Genomic DNA, 9,938 nt, shown 5'->3' on the forward strand with positions numbered 1-9,938 from the left:
ACCTGAACAGTCTTGTGTCTGGAACAATGCTGTGTCACTTTCAGGAATAGGCCATAAAAGGTGCTACAGCTTCTATTGGATCTTTGACACCCTGAGCTGCTGTGTGAGAAGTCCCAGCATCCTTGGCTGCCCTGCTGCAGAGGAAGCCTTAAGCCATATAGAAGGAGGACACATATTCTAGCCCATAGCCCAGCTCAGGTCCAAGCGGGGAGCCAGTGTCAACCCCCGGATGTGAATAAAGTGCCACCAGAGCCCATCCTCACCTAAGTCTCCCCAGGTGAGGCTGTAGACCACGTGGAGAAGAGACATGACTTCTCTGCTGTGTCTTGTCCCAAATCCTTGTCCAAACAATCTGTGGACATCATCGAATGGCTTCTGTTATGTATATGCCACTACTTTTTGAGGCTAATTAATGCAGAAGTAGTAACTTGGCATCTCCGGTTCCTCATACATAAAATGAAGATGATTTCACTCACTTCCTTCTAAAGCAGAAAAGCTTATATGAGTATGCTAAATTTTTTACTTTTTACCAGAAAAGCTTAAAAAAGAAAACTTAAGGTTTGTTGAGTGTTCATCAGGAACACATTAGAAGTGCTTTCAAGAATTTTGCACTTATTAGTTCCTCATCCTCACCGCAATTCCAGGAGATAAGTGCTGTTATTAAACCCACTTGGCAGATGAACAAACAGACACAAAGAAGATAAGTAGCTTGGCTCTTGCCTGAGTTGTGGTACCTAGCAAGTGGGTGGGTCTGCTGGGCTCAAACCCAGGCAATGTGTCTCCAGAGTCTGTACCCTTAACATCTAGATTATGTTGTTTTTTAAGGAGACGTAGGAATGATTTTTAAGAGTAGTAGATTGAATTGTCGTTTAACCCAAGCCCTTAGCGTGTGACCTGGAGTCACTATACTCTGAGTCTTAATTTGTGCCTTCTTTGAATTGGGAAGGTGATTGCTTGACCCTCTGATCTCACGGGGCTTTGGTTAGGATCATATGAGATAATGCGTGTGGCAGCCCTCTGGAAGTTTATAGAACTGTAAGGTGGTGGCTGTCCTTACCATTCCTATTAGAGAACCTGGCATTTGACGTACCTGGAAATAGAATTTGGAACTTTGAAATGTAGCTTTTAATCTGAAGCAGTGCTAGTCCTGCTCTTCCGAAGAATAAACTGTGTCCCGATGAAAATCCAGGATCTCACCATTTCTTTTAGGTTGTTTTGTTTTTTGTTTTGTTTTGTGTGTGTGTGTGCCAGAGATGTCTTTGGCAACATGCCCTCCTAGATGTCCAGAGAAGAGGTGGTCTTCTTCTGATTGTCTAGTCATTCTCGTAAGAGTGTGTAAGATGGGTAATGCAATCTTTTCTGCTTTCTTTATTGTTTTAGTTTAATCAGACCATGCTTGTTAGTTGTAATTAGGTGTCAGTTTTATTAACTTTGCTGTTGTAACAGCATAGCAAAAAGCGAATATATTCTATAAATGCTAACTTCTATGGTGTGTTATTTAGATTCCCAAAATAAATTAAGGCTAATATATTGAGTTCAATTAGTGAACAGTAGAAATGAGGGAAGGGACAGAGTCAGAGTGGGAGAATTAGAGGAACCTGCAGTCAGAGGAGTGGAGGAGTATTAAAGCAATTTAACGCAGTTAAATTGGATTTTAAGGACCATAAGGAGACAGACTGGGACCTTGGGGAACAAAGGAACCTAGTCATTGCAACAGTGAAGAACACGGACACTCTGGGTATACAAGGAACAGGGCTTGGAGGTGCTGTGGCAAGGGAGTGACATAATTTTTTTTTTTTTTTTTTTTTTATGTATAAATATAAAGTTTATTTAGCATAGTGTTTAGAAAAATAAGTTCACATCATTTCAGAAAACAAATAAAACACTTAATTGTCCAGGCATAAACCCCTATTACAGTACAACATACATACTTTAGATCTCTTTGGTTGGGTAATTAAGCACAGAAATGTTCTGGGACATGCTCTGTGTGCCATCACCTAACAGTGCAGTAGAGACTCTGTTACCCCACCCCATGATATACATTCTGTATAGATTTTTCTCTTTGTGTAAGGCACAGTAAAACCATATTGAGTATATAACCGGTCTCCTCTAAACATACAGTACATGCAACAAAAGAACACAAATTGAGAACCCTGAAAGCCAAAAGAGTCACATGCTACATAATTCTGATTAATAAAATGTACGGTGGTAATATTAAATTAACATGAAATGTATCAACTAGATACAAAATAACTGTTAGGCTCTATCATCTAAGTTCTAGGAAGACTTTGAAACATCTTTTGTAAAACGTAATTCTTTTTCCCACAAATTTCCTGAATTATTTATATTTTTATGATGAGATGACCTGTCAAAAACATTGTAAAAGAATGAAGAACTGGCTATGTACTAATGCACACTTGCCTAACATGTAGCAGGGCAGGCTGCAACACATGCCCAATAATCCAACTTTTGACATGCAAAATGCAAGGGCATATACAGGGAGATTTAAGGTCAGTGTGCAATTTAACTACAAATTTTTACCTATGGCTATAATGTCTACCTGCCTTTCATAACACGAGAAAGGCACTGAAACACGTGTACGATTCAGTCTTTTCATTACTATAAATATACATGAGCTATAAAACACTACGACACAGATGTTCTTGCTTGATTGAGGAACAAATGCACCTTCTCTTTAAATCATAAAACTGTTCTTTACTACATGTAACTAAGAGCTAGATGCCAAATGCTGGCATAGGGTGCATAGATAGCCTCACATCAAAAATCCCACAGCCAGCAGCAGGGGTTGGGGTTTGCAGGAAGAGTTTTTGCCCCTATTCTGATTCCTCTTTGGGGATCATTTGAGGGTCATTTGCAGCATCTTCAAGCATTGGTTTATGTAAGAGAAACTCTGCCACATGAGCTCCAAGGGTTCTGGGTCTGGCCCTTGGTATTGCAAAAAACATTTGCAATTCTGTGCAAGGAGATCATGGGGTTTATTTTATGTCATTCACATATGTATGGGCTATACACCAACTGGCCCTTATTTTACTGAAAGAAAAGAACAATAAGTTCTTTATAATGTGCATTGATTCTTACCTGGTATATTGTGTAGCTACCTGGAATAATTGTAGGGGTATAATTACATCATGTTGGGAGTATGAATAGGTTTCCTAGGGAAGTCTTGAAGTTTTGTGCTATCTTTTTTGTTAAGGGAAAAAAAAGAGGAAGGACTGTGAGTAAAAGAGAGGCTGATTATATTTTTGGAAGACATATGAAACTTATCCAGTTATATATATCATATATATAACTTTTTAAACCTTCCCATCTCCCTTATTAGATTGGTATTTTAAAATAATGAACTAACTCTTGGTATCTGCAGCCATCAAGTGAAGAAACATCATTTTCATGTAAACTACACTACAGAACCATATAATTAATCTCAGTAACATGATCAGCACACACCTAAAGAAAAAAAACAATCTGTGTAAGCAGTGATGGAGTGGAAGAGAACTCTAAAACACCTGACTGTAAAAAAAAAAAAAAAAAAAAAAAAAAAAAAGATGAAAAACTATAGTTTCAGCAGTTTGAGAACATTTACTAATTCCATAAAAAAGAAGGCATCTAAGTTCTTTAATGAAATGACAGGAAGAAGTCTTGATAGGGCTCTTCATCTATGTCTGCGAGTTCCGTTTGCAGTAACAAGAAAAGGTTAAGTCCTCTATGGACCTTAGTCAACATGCTCAGCTGATGGGCATGTTGGGATCAAGAGTACAAGAGTGCACTCTTTCTTCTGATCTTCAGGAGAGCAAGACTGGTAACATCTTTATGTTGGACGACTTTAAGTCATCTCTGAAGAGATCATTTTCTCACATTTCTTGCTTTGCAGACACCAGAGACTTTCTCACTACATAAATGTATTTGCATTATTCCATTTTGTGTTCAGTCCTGATAAAAACTATGACCACAGCTCACAACATTATCAAAGCATTATTTCTTCTTAAAGAAACCCCAAAAGTTACTTTTAAACCAGACATGATAATATAGTGCAAATAACAGTTGTATGTCATAATGTAACAACTGATTCAAAACATTTAGAACTGAGTTTCATCAGGACAGTTTTGCTCAAGAGAATTTACATATTCTTTCTTTAGTTTAAAATGGTTGTTTTCATCATCTACAGAATTCATTTTACATGGTAATCTATGATTGTTATTTTCATTGTAATGAAAAGCATCAATGATAATTAATTGTTCATCCATTTACATCATAAACATACATAATGATATAAGTGAAACTTAAGTTCTTCAGATTTAAAGCAATTTTGTGGTGAAAATAACCCTGTTAGATAGAAAAGAGCCATCAGTGCTTCTGTTGACATGTTTGTACCTTAGTAAGAATAATAAAAAGGCCACAAGGTAAGAAGGCACATAGAATTCTATAGAAAACATATTTAAATGAATCAGAGAGTTGCTAAATAAAGAACAAGGATGTGAAAAAAAGTACCAAAATTCCAATATTGGGAGTTAGATTGCCTGTTTCAGTGTTATTAATATTGACCATAATAGACTCCTGATAAAAATCATTACTTTTAAAATCCTACAAAAAGTAAAACTTCGTTGGAAATAACTATGTTCACTTCCTGTTCAAACAATAAAAATAAATTAAACAGTAAGAAAACATTTTTCTTTTCAGTTCATAGTGTCTGAAGTGTAAGAGAAACATATACAGCATAAATAAAATTCACTGTAATTCCTCAAATCCTTGCTTATAGGACTAATATATTTACACTCATACTGAAGTTTGTTTCAGAGTTTTTAGTGGAGTTGCAAACTTTCTCAGCCCCACTGGACTATTAGCAAGCACATTTGGAAATGTGTAGAGACAAACCAAGACTTTCACAAAAATGCCGAAAAAAAAGAAATGCATCTATTCAAAAATAAACCCTTATAGTAGTGCGGAGTACCATTTATGCTTCTTAACCTCATCAATGCCCATGGAGTAAGAGTAAACAAAAATAACCATATTGTTTCTAATGCCGATGCCAGGTGTATACAGTTTTAATTTAAAGAACTCTAGAGTTCCATTTGACCTTAGAATTATATTAAGTCAACCAAATGATACACTTTGTCTTGATAGATTTCATCTTGTTCCTTTGTCTCCATCTATTTAAAAGAGAACATATGTGAACCAAAAGGCTGCAGCAATGCAGTTCTACTCTTGTATATTTAACTGTGATCTTCATGCAGATCAATCCAGTCTCTTGAACGCATTTACTCACAAAACTAGTGTTTCCCTGTAAATGGGAAAATGCTTTATGTCCTCAGGGCTTCGTGAAAAGATCTGCCTGCTGATGCCAGGAAAAAGAGAGAGAGGGAAGGAGGAAGGGAGAGAGAGTGAGAGAGAGAGGGAAATAAAGTTTATAAGTCTTGCATATCTTCATCCAGTTGGACAGTCTGGAGCTTGGCAAGGTCTTTTTTGTCTGTTTCCAGGTCTTCACAGACAGTCTCGACCATGCCCTCTAGGACGTACTTGGATTTTGAGTCCAGCATCATTAAGTTGCTCGTGGTTTTGCCCTCAGAATTTGTTAAGAAATTCTCTTTTATATTAGCTACTGATTGCAGAACCAAACGATGTTCTCTGACAAAATCCTGGTGCACTGCCGGGGAAGGGTGACCCACCTGGTCTTCGGCCGTAGGAACAATTTCCCCAAGGGAGGTTTGGGTCATGGGGACGGACAAGAGATCTTGACCGGTAATAAGGGAACAGTTCTGAAGAGTTGCATAGTTAGTGCTGCTGACAGATGTCACAGTAGATTTGCTTGCCACAGGTGCAGACATTGGCTGGCTATCAGCAAGGTCAGGATTTAGCTCGGTGGGATTTAATAAGGTGGGGGGAGTCAGGGGAAAATTGTGAGTTGGGGATACGTTAACTAATGAGGCCAGTGGATGGAGGCCGCTCCCCGAGATATTTTCAGAAGACAGGTTTGCATTTATTTGTGCATTCTGATTGACAGGCATCAACTGAGAAAATACCAGGCTCCTCTCCAAGCCCTCCTGTTTAACAGATCCCATAGTCTGGCCTGAATTTGGAACAGTGTATACCACAGCACTGGGAGCAAGAGAACTCAAGAAAACCTTTCCTTGCTGGACTGTGGTGGACTCACTTGTAAATGTGCTCCCATCTGAAGTGCTTGCGTTTACTGAAAGATTACCTTGTGAAGCTGCTACCGAAACAGAAGGCAGCTGCAGTGGAGAGAATCCAATGCTCCCATTAAGGAACTGGCTGTTTGTCCCGGAATTGGGAATCTGGACAATGCCATACTGGTTAATTTGCACTGGTGTAGTAAAGGTCACCACAGAGCCTCCATCCTGGGAAGCCACCGTTTGAATGCCTTCTCTTTTTACCTCAGTGCTGGGTATCAGCCCTGGGAATGACACAGGGGCACTGGGGCTGTAGGAAGTGGTGGCTGCTGAGTTAGCTGAAGAACTCTGGAGGACTTTGAATTCCTTCACATCCTGGGAGGTAGACCCCAGTATGTCACTCATGGATATACCATTGCTCACAATGTTTGACGCCATTTTTGGTGGGTTCAATGACACTGCCTGTGTATTTCCCACATTTAATCCATTAAGGATGACTCCATTGGGTCCCTGAATGAAAGAATTACCATTAAGAAAGACAGGTGAAGTACTTGCAGGCACCAAGCTTCCGTTCAACAAAACTCCAGAAGAGCTTAATGAGATCTTAGCATTTCCAATTTGTTGCATGTATACTGGCTCCATGTGACTGGGAAGGCTGAGGTTGGTGACACTATCCGATGAACCGGAGAGTGGATGAGGAGACAAGTCCTCATGGCCCTTGCTGGATTCATCTTCAGTGCTGGGATTGCCATCTGACTCACTGCTCCCAAACTTCTACTCCACCAGACTGACAACTCTCTCATTCAACAAAGTGGCTGTCCTTGATGTAGGAAAGGCACTTGCAACCCAAGAACTGTTATGTGCAGTCGCCTTTGAATCCAAAAGAAGCCATAGGGGCCTATTTAACACACACCATCCAGTGCCCTTTTGGACTGGGTCTCCGAGGGGTTCCGATCGCGCTGCCGGCGGTTCTTGAACCAGTTGCTGACCTGGGTGAGGGAGAGGCCGGTGATCTTGGCCAGGTGCCGCTTCTCGGCGGGCGAAGGGTAGCGATTCTGCTTGTAGAGCTCCTTGAGCGCGTTGCGCGACTTCTCCTTGAAACAATACACCGTCTCCTCGCCGTCCCAGATGGTGCGGGGCAGGGGGAATTTCCTGCGCAGCCGGTACTTGTCCACGGCGCCCAGGGGCCGGCCGCGGGCTCGCTCGGCCTCGGTGTAGCGCGCCTTGTACCAGAGCTGCTGCAGCAGCGGGTGGTTGGCCGACTCGAAGCTGTGGCTCTCGAGGATGCTGTAGAGCTCGGGGTAGATGCCCTGGTGGAAGGCCACCAGCGCCCGCGCCTTCAGCAGGCTCTCGTTGCCACGTAGCAGGTCGCTCTGGGGCAGGGACCACAGGAACCGGGCCAGGCGGTCCAGGTTGCCCCCCTGCTGCAGCGCCTCGCACACGCAGGCGACATGGTCGGGCGAGAAGGCCAGCGGGGTCTGCGCGGCGGCGGCGGCGGCGGCGGCGGCGGCGGCGGCGGCGGCCGCGGCGTGGTGGTGCCTGCCCAGAAGTTCCGAGTGGAGTTGTACCTGATTCGCCGCCGCCGCTGCCCCTTCCTCCGCGCTCACCCTGGCGGCGGCGGCCGCGGCCGGGAGTGACATAATTTGAATGGTAAATATGGGCCATAAAAATAAAGTCTTGTAGTGGTTGAGGAAAGGATGGGAAGATTCCTAAGGAATTCTTAGATAGTGTGTGTATGTGCTAGAAGAATGCGCTGTTATTCCTCTGAACTGTAAATTCCTCTGAACTATATCAGGACATGGGATATTGGACATCAGAAATAAAGGAATACAGCAGGATTTTTCAGTCTTGGCACTGTTGACATTTTGGCTCATCTGATAATTCTTTGCAGTGGGGACTGTCCTCTGTATGGCGGACGTCTAGCAGCGTCCCTGTCCTCTACCCACGAGATGCCAGCATTATCAATTGTGATAACCAGAAATGTGTCCAGACATTACCTCATGTCCTCTGGGGACAAAATTGCCCCTTGTTTAGAACCACTGGGATAAAGGAATAAACATTATTAATGTTATTGATATTTTGGGTGCCTCCTTTCTATCAGTTACTGTTCCAAGCACTTCACTTATCTTAAACTTTTTAATTCTTAAGTGAAAAATAGGTATTGTTGCCTTCATGTTGGAAATAAGGAAATACAATCTGAGAAGTTAAGCAACTCATAGCATATATGCTATTTTAATTGACTATATGTTATTTAAATAACCGTAGAAGATGGTTTGGACACTAATTTTTTTCTTGCCAAACTCGGTTTTACTATTGACATTCTGTTACTGAGATATCTTTTCTTTTTCCTACTGTTTCTCCTCTTCTTTCCCCACACTTTCCACCTACAATGCAGTGGCCACTGACAACACACTTTATATTGGAATAATAATCACTATGAATGAGGAAAAGGGGCTCAAACCAAATCATCAGTGATTCTTACCAGACTGCATGCCTGACACAGTGATTACTTTGTGGTTCAATCACTTTTCAGATTATTGGGCCATCATGGAATATATCAAAAAAATTATGATCAGTTCTATTCAATTAGACAGAAGCTGAGTATTTATTGTATATCAGATATGATACAAAGCTGAAAAAACAAGATGAAAGATGGTCTCTCTCTCTTCTGGAACCTTATACTTTGGTGAAAGAGCTATTTACAATATTGTAAAATTAGCTAGTGAGTTCCTTTGTTCTGCACTTTTTTTTTGCACTTTTTAGCTTTCCTTCATAATATTTATAACTGTTTATGTTTGTTTGTTTATTTATTTATTTATTTATTTATTTATTTATTTATTTATTTTATTAATGCTGGCTTCCCCTCCTGGAATGTAAGCTTCCAGAAGGTCAGGGCCTCTCATTACTCACCACTGTATCTCAAGAGCCTGTTAAGAGTGCTTGGTGGAAGTATGTCGAGGAAATGAAAGTGTACCTAACAATGAATAAATGAACAGGAAGGACTTAAACAGAGTTTGGAAAGAGCATAAACATGGCAGCTTCCCAGCTTGAAGTGAGGCAGATGGGCCGGTTGGAGGAAAATCAGAGATACTCCCTAAAGGTAGAGATAACTAATCTGTGTCTTGGTGACTAATTAAAAGTTAATGGTTCACTCAAATAAGTTATGATTGTTTATATTAGTCAACACTCAATCCTGAAGAATCGGGAACTTGGATATATTTACTGAATCTTCCACTCATTCCAAGTTGCCTTGCTATTTTTATAGTATTTGCTTTAAGGACAAGTCAAGGCGTTGTTTCCACTTCACCCTTAAATTTTACATATATAGTGAGAGGCTGATGTATCGCTGTGATCTTGAAAAGGAGACATGGATCTAGAGAGGTGAGAAGATGCCTCTGGGTCAGAACCAAACCTCTTTAGTCATGGTGGCCACCACCGTGCTGAGTGTGGGCTTTAGGACAATATTTATGATCACATTTTTATATTTTCTGGTTTTTAATGATACTGAAAAATAAAAATAAAATAATATACTATAAGAAGTATATGAAAGTACTGTAAAAAATTATGGTAAAATCCCACCATAATTCTACTTTCAGAGTTAATTACTGATGATAGATTTCTATAGAGATTTTCAGAGTATTAATTTATATATTTTTAATATTATATTATATATTATGTATTTTTTATATTATATATTATATATTTTTTGATATTTAATGTTATTTCAAATATTGTTATAAATACTGTCGTATAACCTCCTTACATGCTCTTGCTTTGATTTTATTTGTATATTTT

The 9,938-nt window shown here is 40.2% G+C and overlaps 1 protein-coding gene across 1 annotated transcript; it reads right to left on the reverse strand.

Moving 5' to 3' along the window:
* Positions 1 to 1,800: 1,800 nt before the first annotated feature.
* Positions 1,801 to 7,783, reverse strand: LOC125752889 (homeobox protein SIX4-like). Its single transcript, XM_049096289.1, has 2 exons — positions 7,053 to 7,783; positions 1,801 to 6,906 (listed from the first exon to the last, which is right to left on the reverse strand). The coding sequence occupies exons 1-2, from the start codon at positions 7,781 to 7,783 to the stop codon at positions 5,421 to 5,423; spliced, it is 2,217 nt and encodes a 738-aa protein (XP_048952246.1). The 3' UTR covers positions 1,801 to 5,420.
* Positions 7,784 to 9,938: the final 2,155 nt, after the last annotated feature.

The sequence above is a fragment of the Canis lupus genome, chromosome 18, assembly GCF_003254725.2.
Source record: "Canis lupus dingo isolate Sandy chromosome 18, ASM325472v2, whole genome shotgun sequence".
In the NCBI taxonomy this organism is placed as follows: Eukaryota; Metazoa; Chordata; class Mammalia; order Carnivora; family Canidae; genus Canis; species Canis lupus.

Coding starts and splice junctions, on each gene's coding strand:
- LOC125752889 (XM_049096289.1), bottom strand. CDS start 7,783: ATGTCACTCCCGGCCGCGGCCGCCGCCGCCAGGGTGAGCGCGGAGGAA. Junction 6,907..7,052: donor AAAAGGGCACTGGATGGTGT/GTGTTAAATAGG, acceptor GAAGTTTGGGAG/CAGTGAGTCAGATGGCAATC.